The sequence below is a fragment of the Oncorhynchus mykiss genome, chromosome 30, assembly GCF_057628025.1.
Source record: "Oncorhynchus mykiss isolate SJ-2025 chromosome 30, ASM5762802v1, whole genome shotgun sequence".
Classification (NCBI taxonomy): Eukaryota; Metazoa; Chordata; class Actinopteri; order Salmoniformes; family Salmonidae; genus Oncorhynchus; species Oncorhynchus mykiss.
In genome coordinates this window covers 39,052,963-39,068,017 of record NC_143051.1, presented here as the reverse complement: position 1 = coordinate 39,068,017, position 15,055 = coordinate 39,052,963, and the positions used below count along the sequence as shown (strand labels likewise).

Sequence of the window (15,055 nt, the reverse complement as noted above, 5' to 3'; positions counted from 1 at the left end):
ACCTCAACTAACCTGTGCCCCCGCACATTGATCCTGTACCGGTGTCCCCCCCCCCCCCCCTGTATATAGTCTCGCTATTGTTATTTTACTGCTGCTCTTTAATGGTGGTCACACCAGCTACTGACTGGTTTTCTGATCCATGCCCCTACCTTTTTTTAAGCTATCCACGACCAACAGATGCATCTCTGTATTCCCAGTCATGTGATATCTATAGACTAGGGCCTAATGAATTTATTTCAATTGACTGATTTCCTTAAATAAACTTTAACTCAGTAAAATCTTTGAAATTGTTCCCCATTTCTCTACACACAATACCCCATAATGACAAAGTGAAAACAGGTTTTTAGACATTTTTGCAAATGTATTAAAAATAAAAACCAGAAGTACCTTATAAGTATTCAGACCCTTTGCTGTGAGACTCGAAATTGAGCTCAGTTGCATCCTGTTTTCATTGTTAATCCTTGAGATGTTTCTACAACTTGATTGGAGTCCACCTGTAGTAAATTCAATTGATTGGACATGATTTGGAATGGCACACACCTGTCTATATAAGGTCCCACAGTTGACAGAGCAAAAACCAAGCCATGAGTTCGAAGGAATTGTCCGTAGAGCTCCGAGACAAAATTGTGTCTCAACACAGATCTGGGGAAGGGTATAAAAAAATGTTGGCAGCATTGAATGTCCCCAAGAACACAGTGGCCTCTTATCATTCTTAAATGAGAAAAGTTTGGAACCACCAAGACTCTTCCTAGAGTTGGCCACCCGGCCAAACGAAGCAAACTAATTTTCAGACCAGAGCGGAAGGACCGTTTAAAAAAATATATACATATACGCATATCAGTTACAGTATGGATTAATTAAGTTTGGATGAATGCATCAACACTTTTGACTGAACTGTCTGTTTGAAATGGGAGCTATGCACCTCAGGTTATATAACTCACTCTCACTTCATTCATTCACTCACTCACTTACCCAGTGAGTTTATTGAGAAAACACACAGTTTGGAGAAATGAAGCCCAGGAAACCTGATGCTGGCTCAGCACAGTGAGTAAATCTGAGGAGGACCTCAGAGGGCATGTCTGCGTTCAAAATGGGACTCTATTCCCTACATTCTTCACTACTTATGACCAGAGCCCTATATAGGCAATAGGCTGCGATTTGGGACCCTTGGCACACCGTCTGCAAATCTGGAAAAACCATCACTGCCTATGGACAGAGTAAGCATTCTCTCTCCTCAGGAAGTGCACGAGAGATCCTGCACTGTTCAATCCATTCTTCAGTCCATTATTTTCTAAGAACTGAACCGTCCTCCCAAGTATGTGTTAATGTAAGTGTGACTGTATTTTGTTTCGGCTGTCCAGTTCAGAGGTGCGTGGGAGAGTCGGAGAGCAGCTACAAGCGTCTTCACACAAATCAGAGGCAGTCATTTTACCCTTTGATAACTGGGTGCCGGCCGAGTCCAGGGAAGAGGGGGTGGGGAACCTTTTATTGAGCTCATACTGTAAGTAGGTACAGCTGGGAAGGAGAGCGGAGGGAATAGCACCGTTCTCAATATGAAATGATTTTGTTATTGTCCCTCACTCGCTCATTCTTTCCCTACCGCTCCTGTTTTTTCCCCTTGTTCTTGCCAAATGTCTCTCATTTGGGGAGTATAAAATGTTGTTCATAAAATATGTATTCTCTCTTGGAGTATAAAAACTTTACTGAACAAAATGGTAAGGGATGAGAGCACATAGAGAAAAGGGTGTGTAGGAGAGAAAGGCAGCAGTTGTCGTTGGGGGTTAACTGCCTTGCTCAAGGGCAGAATGGCTGATTTTTCCACATTGCTGGCTCGGGGATTTGAACCAGCAACCATTTGGTTACTAGCCCAGCGCAATTAACCGTTAGGCTACTTGCCAAAGAGGCCAAGTGGCATGGAAGTGGCAGGGAGGGATGGAAAACAAATGAGGGATGCAAACAAAGATCTTAGGCAGAGGATAGGAGAAGTTGAAAGGAGGTGGTATGGAGAGAGAGAAAGTCAGAACAGCGGTGATGGATATGGTCTCGGTTTAAATCAGAAAGCTAATAAAATCAGGTTTTGGAAATACATGAGCAATTTGTAATTGTTTTAACAACATTTTGAGGATGGTTTACAGTTGCTTTGGTAAAAAAAAAAATGGAACAAAAATATGGATGGGTTTTCATGCGGTATACTGAGAATGAATACAGCTTTGGTTGTGTAGGAAGAATGATACCATAAGCTAATACGAGAACATAAAAATGGACACAACATCAAAATAAACTGACACAAGGCTTTCACAGCAGTCAAACTCTGTCTGACAAAAAGCACACCACTGACGTCTTGTTAACCACAATCTGAATGACTGGCAGATTAAATAAGCAAACAGAACAGGTAGAAATGAAGAAAAGTGAAAAAAGAGGCACAAAATGAAACGTTTGACAGTCTTGAAAGTTTTCATTCTCGTTGATACACTCTGGTGCACACGACATCCCCAGCGCTCATTATCTGAAAGAAAATTATAACTAAATTAATACAAAACTCTGATAAATCAAACACATATATTTTCCCCCATTTACAGTTAAAGCCTAACATGCAAATACAGGAGTAGGATTACCGTTTATAGGCAATAAAAATGGACTCTTTACCAAAATCAGTTCACCATCATTGGTCACTTCACGGGTCCATGCAGTCTTAGGGCCCTCCCCTTTCTGAAAAATCTGCTCACAGCTGATCTTGCTATCTGTCTCCCAGCGAGGGGTACTCTGGAGATCATAGGAGGAAGGCCAAGCAAGGATTTAATAGATAAATGACACTGCATGTTGTAGTGAAGTGGTTAGATAGAAAGACACAGTAGATCTGTGTGTGACCCTGAGGCTTCTCATTTGGTACTCAGTACTGTTGCAGCATGTTACTGCTTCCTCAAGTCTGTTAGACGGTATGTTTGCTGCCCTCTACAAACCATATAAAAAAATAAGAATAGTAAACCATTACCAAGAACAACTATCAAGTTACACACAGATTATTTCCACATGCTTATACAGACCCCTGATTTCATACACTGAGTCCTGGCAAAATATGCACATATGGTAACAAAAATATTTCATGCAACATATGTAGAGATGAAGATGATGAAGAGTGTGGAAATGGAGTATTACCGTGCAAAGGCGTCCATCCACTGTGGTCTCATTGAAGGACTGTCCCACGGTGAAGGAGACATGGGTGGTGCGTACGCTGGTGGAGGTCTGGATGGAGAGGCTCTCTCCCTGCTGGGTGATCTCTACTGCAGGCCGGGAGGCTGCAGCCACGGCTATCTTCCTGATAAACACGTTCACACCTGGTCATAGGGGACCAATAAGGTATCACAGGAGTAGATGGAGAATGGAGACCTTGAATGCATCCTAAATGGCACCCTATTCATTACATAGTGCACTACTTTTGAACAGGGCCCTATGGGGCTTTTGAATATATACATATAGGGAATACAGTGCTATTTGGGATGCATCTATTGATGAAAAGTCATATCACAGCCATCATTCATAACCATTATTTTATGGGTAGTGGGAAAGACATCAGAGGGGAGGGTTTGATCTCAGACAGAGCTCTCATTCATTCAACCTTTAAGGGATGATTAGCATAGACTTTCATACAATTAACAGGATGTTACTCAACTAAATGAATGAATAATCTGACTGAATTTCATTCCTCTCGCCTATTCAAATTAACATTCTTATTCCTAAATAAAAATCTGACAAACCTTCTCATTTGAAAGTTTATTTTTTGCCTGGAGCGAAATTGCTCTTTGGAGGGATATATTTCAGGGGGCCCATTTCAGGGGCCCCTGAAAGCAGTAACTGCTTTCAGGGGCCCCTGAAATGGGCCCCCTGAAATATATCCCTCCAAAGAGCAATTTCATGAGGAATGGGTAATAACTAGGTCAAATATAACATTCCTCCACGGGTTATTTGTCTTTACATTTTAATGGATGCCACTGACTGGCCCTCGTGACCTTTCAGTGTGTGTGCATGTGCGTGTAGGTGACTGAGTGTGTAGGTGGACGGGTGCCTCAAAAAAGATAACCAGGGACTTTTAAAACAATAGATCAAGCAAGATATTTATTAGAAATAATATGGCTAGCTCATAATTACCCATAAATCCAAACACATGCACAGAGGAGAAGAAACACTTGAGGGGTGTGTGCGGCCACAGACCAAGCTGGTTTAACATTTCACCCATAGCCCAGAGTGGGATGCTTGACCAAAAGGTTTGGGCTCCATAGATAATAAAAATAATCATAATTGCAATTGCATAAATATGTGCAACAGTGATTTGTAGAATTTATGATAATCTGAGACTATATCAAAGAGTCGATACATTTACAGACATGTCTACTACAAACATATTTATATATAGAGTGCATTAAGACATTGGAATGTTAGTTATAATAACCAAAAGGCTACGTCCATGTTCATAACAGTATGAAAATGCTCACCCAGTGCTTTCAGGAGTTCTTCAAAGTTTTCAGAAGTTTTCATTTTCCACGTCCCAGAGAAGTCTGCAATTTTACGGTCCATTTCAGATGTAACTGTTTGCTATAGTAGTCGATACTTACAGAAGAAAATAGATAACGTTACTATTCAGTTCTCTGCTGACCCTGTGAAAATAAACTGTTTGCAGCTACTTTGATTTTCCTTTGCATTTTGTCTCTGAGGTTGGGTACCGTTACCTGGTCCTCTCTGTTTACTCTATCCCCCCTCCCTCCTTCAGAGGTTGATTCAATCTGGTCGCCGAACTCCCTTCTTTGTTTTATGTCTTGCTTGGTTTAAGCGTGCAGAGCGCGCCCTGGGTGGTAATGAATAGCAATAATCCATCATGGAAGCAAAGAACACGTTCCTCTTCTCGAGCATTGTGGAAGAATCTAGACTTGTGGCTGTATTTTCACGTAAAATAGCCGACTGAGATATCTAGACCCTAGATATATCTATTACTATTACAGTATATAATATTGCGTTTTGTAAGCTATGCTAGATACATTTTCATTAGGTTACAATGTAAACTTTTATATAGTGCCAGTTCTATCGAGTGGGATTTTATTGCCAAACAAACTGCAAGAACATAACCCCTGATTAAGAAAGTATGCTTGCACTTTGAAGTTGAATGGCGCCAGTGCGGTAAATCAGGTTGGGGAACTCAAAACAAGAATTTGGGCAAATAAGTGATAGGATAAGAAAGGGGTATCATCGGTCCTATTGAAAACTTAACGTTTGTTAAAGAGGATCCCATCGTAAAGAAGATTAAGATTTTGGAATGTGAAATCAGATAGGTTGGGTTAGCTCCTGTAGAAAGAGGAGAGAAGGAAGTGCAGAGGGCAGTGAGGTGATGCTGATCAATGACCCATGGCAATCATCTATATGAGGCTATGTCCTATCATGGGCTAGCTCTTCTCAATGAGCACATTAGAAAATTGTATATTCCATATTGACAATATATCAATGAATCAATCAAAACATAATATGGGGTACATGTCCTTCACTCCCTTTAACTTATTTAAATATAAATACAATTAAATAAATGTTAATATATATTTGTAATCATGCCTAATTACGTTCACCAACTGATTCAACTGATTCAACTGATTCAAGAATATGCGACCTTAAAGCACATAAATTGTTCTTGTTTGACACATAGGCCTCAGATATCTTGAAATGCTTCTCAACGAGATATGTTCTAGACCTCTCTGGAACAGGACACAGTTTCATGTCTTTACATGTTTTACATGTGTTTACAAAACAACAGACCTCTATTATAAGTAACTGCAGAAAGACCACTATCTCCTCCTTATACAGTTGAAGTTTGAAGTTTACATACACTTTAGCCAAGTACATTTATACTCAGTTTTTCGCAATTCCTGACATTTAATCCTAGTAAAAAAATCCCTGTCTTGGGTCAGTTAGGATCACCACTTTATTTTAAAAATGTTAAATGTCAGAAAAATAGTAGAGAGAATGATTTATTTCAGCTTTAATTTCTTTCATCACATTCCCAGTGGGACAGAAGTTTACATACGCTCAATTACTATTTGGTAGCATTGCCTTTAAAACTGTTTAACTTGGGTCAAACATTTTGGGTAGTCTTCCACAAGCTTCCCACAATACATTGGGTGAATTTTGGCCCATTCCCCCTGACAGAGCTGGTGTAACTGAGTCAAATTTGTAGGTCTCCTTGCTCACACACGCTTTTTCAGTTCTGCCCACACATTTTCTATGGGGTTGAGGTCAGGGCTTTGTGATAGCCACTCCAATACCTTGACTTTGTTGTCCTTAAGCCATTTTGCCACAACTTTGGAAGTATGCTTGGGGTCATTGTCCATTTGGAAGACCCATTTTCGACCAAGCTTTAAACTTCCTTACTGATGTCTTGAGATGTTGCTTGAATATATTCACATAATTTTCCTGGCTCATGATGCCATCTATTTCGTGAAGTGTACCAGTCCCTCCTGACGCAAAGCACCCCCACAACATGATGCTGTCACCCCCGTGCTTCACGGTTGGGATGGTGTTCTTCGGCTTGCAAGCCTCCCCCTTTTTCCTCAATGGTCATTATGGCCAAACAGTTCTATTTTTGTTTCATCAGACCAGAGGACATTTCTCCAAAAAGTATGATCTTTGTCCCCATGTGCAGTTGCAAACCGTAGTCTGGCTTTTTTATGGCGGTTTTGGAGGAATGGCTTCTTCCATGCTGAGCGGCCTTTCAAGTTATGTCGATGAAGGACTTGTTTTACTGTGGATAAAGTTACTTTTGTACCCATTTCCTCCAGCATCTTCGCAAAGTCCTTTGCTGTTGTTCTGCGATTGATTTGCACTTTTCGCACAAAAGTACGTTCATCTCTAGGAAACAGAACGCGCCACCCTCCTGAGCGGTATGACGGCTGCGTGGTCCCATGGTGTTTATACTTGCATACTATTGTTTGTACAGACGAACGTGGTACCTTCAGACGTTTGGAAATTGCTACCAAGGATAAACCAGACTTGTGGAGGCCTACAATTTTTTTTCTGGGGTCTTGGCTGATTTCTTTTGATTTTCCCATGATGTCAAGCAAAGAGGCACTGAGTTTCAAGGTAGGCCTTGAAATACATCCACAGGTGCACCTCCAATTGACTCAAATGATGTCAATTAGCCTATCAGAAGGTTCTAAAGCCATTACATCATTTTCTGGAATTTTCCAAGCTGTTTAAAGGCACAATCAAGTTAGTGTATGTAAAATTTCTGACCCACTGGAATTGTGATACAGGGAATCATAAGTGAAATAATCTGTCTGTTAACAATTGTTGGAAAAATGACTTGTGTCATGCACAAAGTAAATGTCCTAACCAACTTTCCAAAACTACAGTTGTTTGTTAACAAGAAATGTGTGGAGTGGTTGAAAAACAAGTTTTAATGACTCTAACCTAAGTGTATGTAAACATCCGACTTCAACTGTACCTCTCTCCATCCCTTTGGTTGCACTAGTGAAAATCCTCTCTCCCAAAATCATGACATTCAAGCAACTCACTTTTCATATTGCAATTCGAAAATCTAGGGGAAAGTGAGCAAATGAGTTTGCAACCATACCATTTGTCAGCCTTTAAAAGTGTTTAAAAGTGTTGCATATTTATTTGTCAGCCTTTAAAAGTGTTATAGAGATCAAAGTCAAATGGACCCCAACAACAGAGAGGAGACAGGGTGAGGGTTTAAAATTAAACAACCCTCTCAATTCAATTTCAAAGGGCTTTATTGGAATGGGAAACATATGTTTACATTGCCAAAGCAAGTGAAATAGATAATAAACATAAGTGAAATAAACTATAAAAAATGTACAGAGAACATTACAATCACAAAAGTTCCAAAAGAATAAAGACATTTCAAATGTCATATTATGTCTTTATACAGTGTTGTAATGATGTACAAATAGTTAAAGTATTTGTACACCTCTCTCTCTCTCCAAATGTCAAGAGGTAATTACCAACCAACTCTGTCACGCTGGTTCCGTCTCCTCCACATCCTCTTACAACCCCCCTCCCTCTCCTCTTTCTCCTGCCAAGAACATTTCAACAAGTCTGGATCAGAACTAATACTCCTGGAAACCTAATACTGTGTATTCTACCAACCCCAAAAATTCAACCCAAAACATTTATCTATGTTGTTTGCAGGAGTTCACAACATAGACAATAGGGTGCCACTTGGACATGAGGCTAAGAGGCCCAGCTGAGGACTGAGTTAGATAAAGGAGAGGAGAAGGTCCTCTGAAAAAAATGTGAGGACATCTAGTCCCTGTTGTTATGACGACCAGTATCCTTTCAAATCTCTTGATTGTTCATGTTTCCCCTGAATGCGTTCTCATTTTACAGGACATAATCACAGAGGTGCAATTGAGGGTAACAGTCATTCCCAATGTATGAATGTGTCTTTGTGTCTTCATAGGGCAAATTCCATTTCAATTCAGATGATGTGATGATTGAAATTCTACTCAAGAATTGAAAAAAAAGCCTAAACAAATATTATTTTCATGAATTCATTAATTTTATTTTAATTATTGGATGACCTGAACTGAATGATTTAAAACGGAGCTGAGTGTAATGAATATTGCTACATTAATTATGCACTCCATATGGCCATTTTGTGTTGAGAAATGTTAGTAACTGGTGGAAACATTGAATAAATGTAATGTAATAAAAACAACAAGACTAGTACCAACATATTGATATAGCTTTTATAAAACAGAGCTACCTGGTTAGTAGTAATTCAATATTTAATTACATGATTATGAAACTTAAATCTTATTTTGTCGAATCTAATCAAATGTATTTATATTGAGTTCAAGACAAAAGTCAAGCTTAAGCACAGGCTAGGATGTCGATGTAGCGCCATCTAGTGTTGAATGTGATTTTCTGATTCCAATTTCATATTAGTGCGGAACATAAGACTTTGTAGTCTTTTGCATCCACCCGGACGACTGCATCAGTCACAACATGGCGAACCACCTTCGTTTCGTTGCTCGGACGGTGATGGTCCAAGAGGGCAATGTCGATGCAGCTTACAAGGCTCTAAATAGGTATCGTATATCCACATGTATTTTTAAGTTACTGAGATAACTAATGTTAGCTATTGTAAGTCGGCTTATTATTTGAACATCGTCGTTCAAACGTAGCTAACTTGAGCAATGTCATTCCGACATGACTTCCGGTGTAGACAGAATCCATAAGGTAAACGTTGAATTTGGCCATTGTCCTTTAAACCCAGGAAGTAGACATTCAACTTGCCGTTCGCCAGTTTTTCAAGCTTAAATGTCAAAATCCATTCGGTAGGCTACTTACCAAAGGACGGACGATAGTTGCTCATCTTAAAAATGTCTACGTGACCAATACAATTGGATTTAGGTATGTGGAGACACATTGTACAATATGAGGATGAAATTATAGTCCTAAAAAAGCTTTCCAGTTTCACTGACTCGCCCAATGATGTGCAACTCACTCAACTGCGATGGCCGATTAGCTCCTTCTAAAAGCCTGTCTCTCTCGTTTTACTTAGTAAAAACAATGCTCTTCACTCAATAGGCCTATTTGGAAGATGATACACTACATGGTCAACGGTATGTTATGTGGACCCTCCTTCAAATTAGTGGAGTCAACTATTTCAGCCACACTCGTTGCTGACAAGTGTATAAAATCTAGCACACAGCCATAGACAAATATTGGCACTAGAATGGCCCGTACTGAAGTGCTCAGTCACTTTCAAATTGGCACCATCATAGGATGACACCTTTCCAACAAGTCAGTTCTTCAGAAACGTCTAGGAGCAACAATGACTCAGCCGCAAAGTGGTAAGCCACATAAGCTCACAGAAAGGGACCACCGCATGCTGAAGCTTGTAGCGCGTAAAAATCATCTGTCCTCGCTTTCAACACTCACTATGGAGTCCCAAATGGCCTCTGGAAGCAACTTTAGCATAAGAACTGCTTGCCGGGAGCATCATGAAATGGGTTTCCATGGCCAAGCAGCCGCACAGAAGCCTAAGATCCTAAGAAGCCTAATGCCAAGTATCGGCTAGAGTGTGGTTTGAAGCTTGCCGCCATTGGACTCTGGAGCAGTGGAAACCTGTTCTCTGAATCACGCTTCACCATCTGGCAGTCCGACAGCTGATTCTAGGTTTGACAGATGCCAGGAGACCGCTACCTGCGCGAATACAAAGTACCAACTGTAAAGTTTGGTGGAGGAGGAATAATGAAATGGGGATGTTTTTCATGGTCTGGGCTAGGCCCCTTAGTTCCAGTGAAGGGAAATCTTAACGCTGCAGCATACAATGACATTCTAGACAATTCTGTGCTTCCAACTTTGTGGAAACAGCTTGGGGAAGGCCCTTCCTGTTTCAGCATGACAAAGCGAGGGCCATACAGAAATGGTTTGTCGATCGGTGTGGAAGAACTTAACTGACCTGCACAGAGCCCTGACCTCAACCCCATCGAACACCTTTGGGATGAATTGGAACGCTGACTGCGAAGCCAGGCCTAATCACCCAACATCAGTGCCTGACCTCATTAATGCTCTTGTGGCTGAATGGAAGCAAGTCCCTGCAGCAATGTTCCAACATCTAGTGGAAAGTCTTCCCAGAAGAGTGGAGGTTGTTCTAGCAGCAAAGGGGAGATCAACTCCATATTAATACATTTGGAATGAGATTTTTGACAAGCATGTGTCCACATACTTTTGCTTATGTAGTGAATTTGTTAGCCTACTGACAGATTTGTCTTCACTTTTCAGCAGGAGCCATTTGCTTTCCAATCTGTGTTTCCCCACGATTGTGTGAAACCTGAATGTGACCCCCCCCCCCCCCATTTAATCTCTGAACTGCCTCTACGCTAACCCACGCCAACCTATGTGAGAATGCTATTCATTGACTACAGCTCAGCTTTCAACACAATAGTTCCCTCAAAGCTCATCACTAAGCTAAGGACCCTGGGATGAAACACCTCCTTCTGCGACTGGTGGTAAGGGTAGGTAACAACATATCCGCCATGCTGATCCTCAACACGGGGGCGGCTCAGTCCCCTCCTGTACTCCCTGTTCACTCATGACTGCATGGCCAGGCATGACTCCAACACCATCATTAAGTTTGCTGATGACACAACAGTGGTAGGCCTGATCACCGACAACGATGAGACAGCCTATAGGGAGGGGGTCAGAGACCTGGCCGTGTGGTGCCAGGACAACAACCTCTCCCTCAACAGGATCAAGACAAAGGAGATGATTGTGAACTACAGGAAAAGGAGTACCAAGCACGCCCCCATTCTCATCGACGGGGCTGTAGTGGAGCAGGTTGAGCGCTTCAAGTTCCTTGGCGTCCACATCACCAACAAACTAACATGGTCCAAACACACCACGACAGTCGTGAAGATGGCACAACAACGCCTATTTCCCCCGCGGGAGACTGAACAGATTTGGCATGGGTCCTCAGATCCTCAAAAGGTTCTAGAGCTGCACCATCGAGCATCCTGTCTGATTGCATCACTGCCTGGTACGGCAACTCCTCGGCCTCCGACCTCAAGGCACTACAGAGGATAGTGCGTACGGCCCAGTACATCACTGGGGCCAAGCTTCCTGCCATCCAGGACCTCTATATGAGGAGGTGTCAGAGGAAGGCCCTAAAAATTGTCAGACTCCAGCCATCCTAGTCATAGACTGTTCTCTTTGCTACCACACGGCAAGCGGTACCTGAGTGCCAAGTCTAGGTTGTAGAGGCTTATTAACAGCTTCTACCCCCAAGCCATAAGACTCCTGAACAGCTTATCAAAGGCCAACTCAGACCCCTCTTACACTGCTGCTACTCTTTTTATTATCTGTGCAAAGTCACTTTAACTCTACCTACATGTACATACCTCGACTAACCGGTGCCCCCGCACATTGACTCTGTACCGGTACTCCCTGTATATAGCCTTGCTATTGTTATTTTACTGCTGCTGTTAAATTATTTGTTACTTGTATTTGACATTTTTTACTTCACTCTTATTTTTCTTTACTTCTCAAAGCATTGTTGGTTAAGGGCTTGTAAGTAAGCATGCCACTGTAACGTCTACAACTGTTGTATTCTCCGCATGTGACAAATAACATTTGATTTGATGCCGTTCACTGAAAGATTTTCCCGACTGTAGGCATGCTTTGTGATTGGGCTACACACAATCCACGGCTAGGCAATTGAAGAAAACAAAAAGCTATTGATTCTGTGGCTAAATGATAGGCCTACTCCTGGTGTAGTGTTCTGAACTGTTTAATTTGTTTCTGAACAGACAGCAGTAGTTCTTTGGCAAATGTATTTCAATTCATCAGGGGTCATTTCATCAGCGCCTCCAGTACCCTTCCTGACGCTATGCTTGTATAAGGAAGAAAATTAAGTGCATAGCTGGAGAGAAGAGTTGCAGGCTCATGTCTATCAGAGCAGAGAGAGGGAGCAACGTCAAATAATGTGAATCTCATTCTAGTTCTGTGAGCGACACGGCCACGCGTTGGAAATGTTGTGCAAACATAAACCCGTGCCGGCCCAACACAACATTTTGTTAGTTAGAGGCGGCAACTTGAATTAACTCTGATTGCAATGTAACATTTTTAATAAAAGCAAACAGTCCCAATAATTTTTCATGCCATATGAGGTACCGGATTATGGCAAATGGGTTCTGGAACGAAACAGTCCAAAACGGAGCGCTGCCAGATCCTGTTCTCAAATTAGCGAACTGAAGAATCTCCCAAAATTGCTACCATCGGGGAGGGGCTATTTTCTACTGCTTTCTCTCCCTTCCTGCTTGGTTGTCTATCTTTCCCTAAGCCTCTCCATTCCCTCTTGCATATTAGAAATTCCTATTTTTACCTAAAGCCTGTGGCTTTAACGTTCTGATGCATTGCATTTTAAGACTAGTTAAGTCCTATGATAACCCCCTTATGTCTTATGTGTCTTGCGTGATGCTGACTAAAAAACAGCCATTTGAGATGGATGAATATTTCCTACTACTCAGACATTATATTATAAGCCTTTTAATGAGACGTATAATGGCTAACACATCCTCATATCAAAAAATAAAACATTTGACATGGAAGGTATACAGGTATAGGCCTACTTCTAACCCATTTCTCTCTGCTCTCTCATTTTGCACCCTTAAGAGTGCTGTCTGTGGATGGAATTATCGAAACGGTGAAACGAAAGCGCTACTATGAGAAGCCCTGTCGGCGCAGGCAGCGAGAGAACTATGAAAACTGCAAGAGGATCTATCATTCTGAAATGGCCAGGAAGATCTCCTTCATCTCCCGGACGCAGAGACAAGACCCCTGGGTCGGCTCCTAGGTGGAGGTCTATGTTCCGTCTGTGTGAAGAGGACCGTTAGGAGTAAGAGCTCACTGAGTTAGCACTACCCAGCTGGAAGATCAAGATTTGTATTCAATCCATAGGGTTAGGATTCGTGGCAGACACTTTGAAAAATTGTTTATCTTTGAAATGATATCTTCGGTTTTGAATGGTAATTTTCCCTGTTCGTTATAGCGCGGCGTGCCAGAGGCGAGCATGTCTGTCTTGTTTGAGAAATGAAACCTTCATTCTCGTATGAAACCTGACAGTAACTATTTACATCAAACTATTGTTAACATTTTAGACACAAAGCCAAATTGATGTTTCCCACCTGGATCAAAAGTTGTGGTAATACTGAAGTTAAATTAAATTCTCTCATTATGTAAATTTGTTTCTAGTACGTTTGTTTCTGAGATTAAATTAACCAATTTTGCTTGCTCCCACCACTTATTTTCATTAGTTTTGTGCCATATTGCACTATTTGAGGTAAGCCATGTTCTATAAATGAAAATGTCCTTTATTCAACTTTTTTAGAGTATTGTAAAAAAGAATGGCATTTGTTGTGGAATGAACAAACGATATCGATAATTTATAGATTAGGTTGCAAATTGATAACAATATATTCATTTTATCATGTAACATTTTATAAGGAGAATTTGAACAACAGTGTAATTATGCATGACAGCAGGATATCAGTCTCCTAAGACATTGGTTTCATCCCAAATTGTACCCTATTTCCTATATAGTGCACCCCTTAACGGTCCATTTAAGTCCATTCCTTGCCAGAGATGCATAAACTACGGACGGGTTGTCACATCCACTGGTTTCTCTAAATGAGGGCCCTGCAAATTTGAGCTCGTGTTCTTGCGCCCATAAAAGCATAAGCACTTGCTGCTCTGCAGAGGTTGCTGGCCAGAGCAAATCATCTTGGAATTGTGGAGTAGGGCAATACATGATCTATGATGGATTTGCAAGTTTTTTTGGATGGCGGCTGACCTACCTCCAATAGAGAAGTGGCGGAAGTCAGAATCAATGATTTTGGAAAGCGGGCTATAGATAGACCATAATATAAATTGTGGAGACTGTTTAAAAGGTAAATCTACAACATGTTGGTCACTCATTTCTAGCAATGTCTCATGATACACTTGTCTCAAGACATTGCCTGAAATTCTGATATTCTTATTGTTTCAAATAAAATATTATTGGTTACATACGCAGCGCCACTCGGGCACTTCATCTCAGTGCAAGAGGCGTCACTACAGTCCCTGGTTTGAATCATCCAGGTTTGGCTGGGGTAAGCCGTCATTGTAAATAAGAATTTGTTCTTAAATGACTTGCCTAGTTAAATAAAGGTTAAATACATATTTTTTGCTTATGTTAACATAGGTGTAGCGAAATGCTTATGTTCGCAAATCAAAAGCATTTAAAGAAAATAATGAACAAATATTAGAATGAGTAATCTCAGAGTCCGGAATATACAGTGCCTTGCGAAAGTATTCGGCCCCCTTGAACTTAGCGACCTTTTGCCACATTTCAGGCTTCACACATAAAGATATAAAACTGTATTTTTTTGTGAAGAATCAACAACAAGTGGGACACAATCATGAAGTGGAACGACATTTATTGGATATTTCAAACTTTTTGAACAAATCAAAAACTGAAAAATTGGGCGTGCAAAATTATTCAGCCCCCTTA

At 41.1% G+C, this 15,055-nt stretch overlaps 2 protein-coding genes across 2 annotated transcripts; one reads left to right on the top strand and one right to left on the bottom strand.

Annotated features, from left to right (window-relative positions):
* Nucleotides 1-1,684: 1,684 nt before the first annotated feature.
* crabp2b (cellular retinoic acid binding protein 2, b) lies at nucleotides 1,685-4,849 on the bottom strand. The gene is made up of 5 exons (XM_090228243.1): nucleotides 4,725-4,849; nucleotides 4,491-4,605; nucleotides 3,157-3,335; nucleotides 2,647-2,763; nucleotides 1,685-2,506 (listed from the first exon to the last, which is right to left on the bottom strand). Exons 2-5 carry the CDS (start codon nucleotides 4,570-4,572, stop codon nucleotides 2,456-2,458), a joined length of 429 nt encoding a protein of 142 aa, XP_090084369.1. The 5' UTR covers nucleotides 4,573-4,605; nucleotides 4,725-4,849; the 3' UTR covers nucleotides 1,685-2,455.
* A 4,113-nt stretch (nucleotides 4,850-8,962) lies between these two features.
* Nucleotides 8,963-13,747, top strand: mrps21 (mitochondrial ribosomal protein S21). Its single transcript, XM_021591767.3, has 2 exons — nucleotides 8,963-9,089; nucleotides 13,180-13,747. The coding sequence occupies exons 1-2, from the start codon at nucleotides 9,007-9,009 to the stop codon at nucleotides 13,358-13,360; spliced, it is 264 nt and encodes an 87-aa protein (XP_021447442.1). The 5' UTR covers nucleotides 8,963-9,006; the 3' UTR covers nucleotides 13,361-13,747.
* The last annotated feature ends 1,308 nt before the right edge of the window (nucleotides 13,748-15,055 follow it).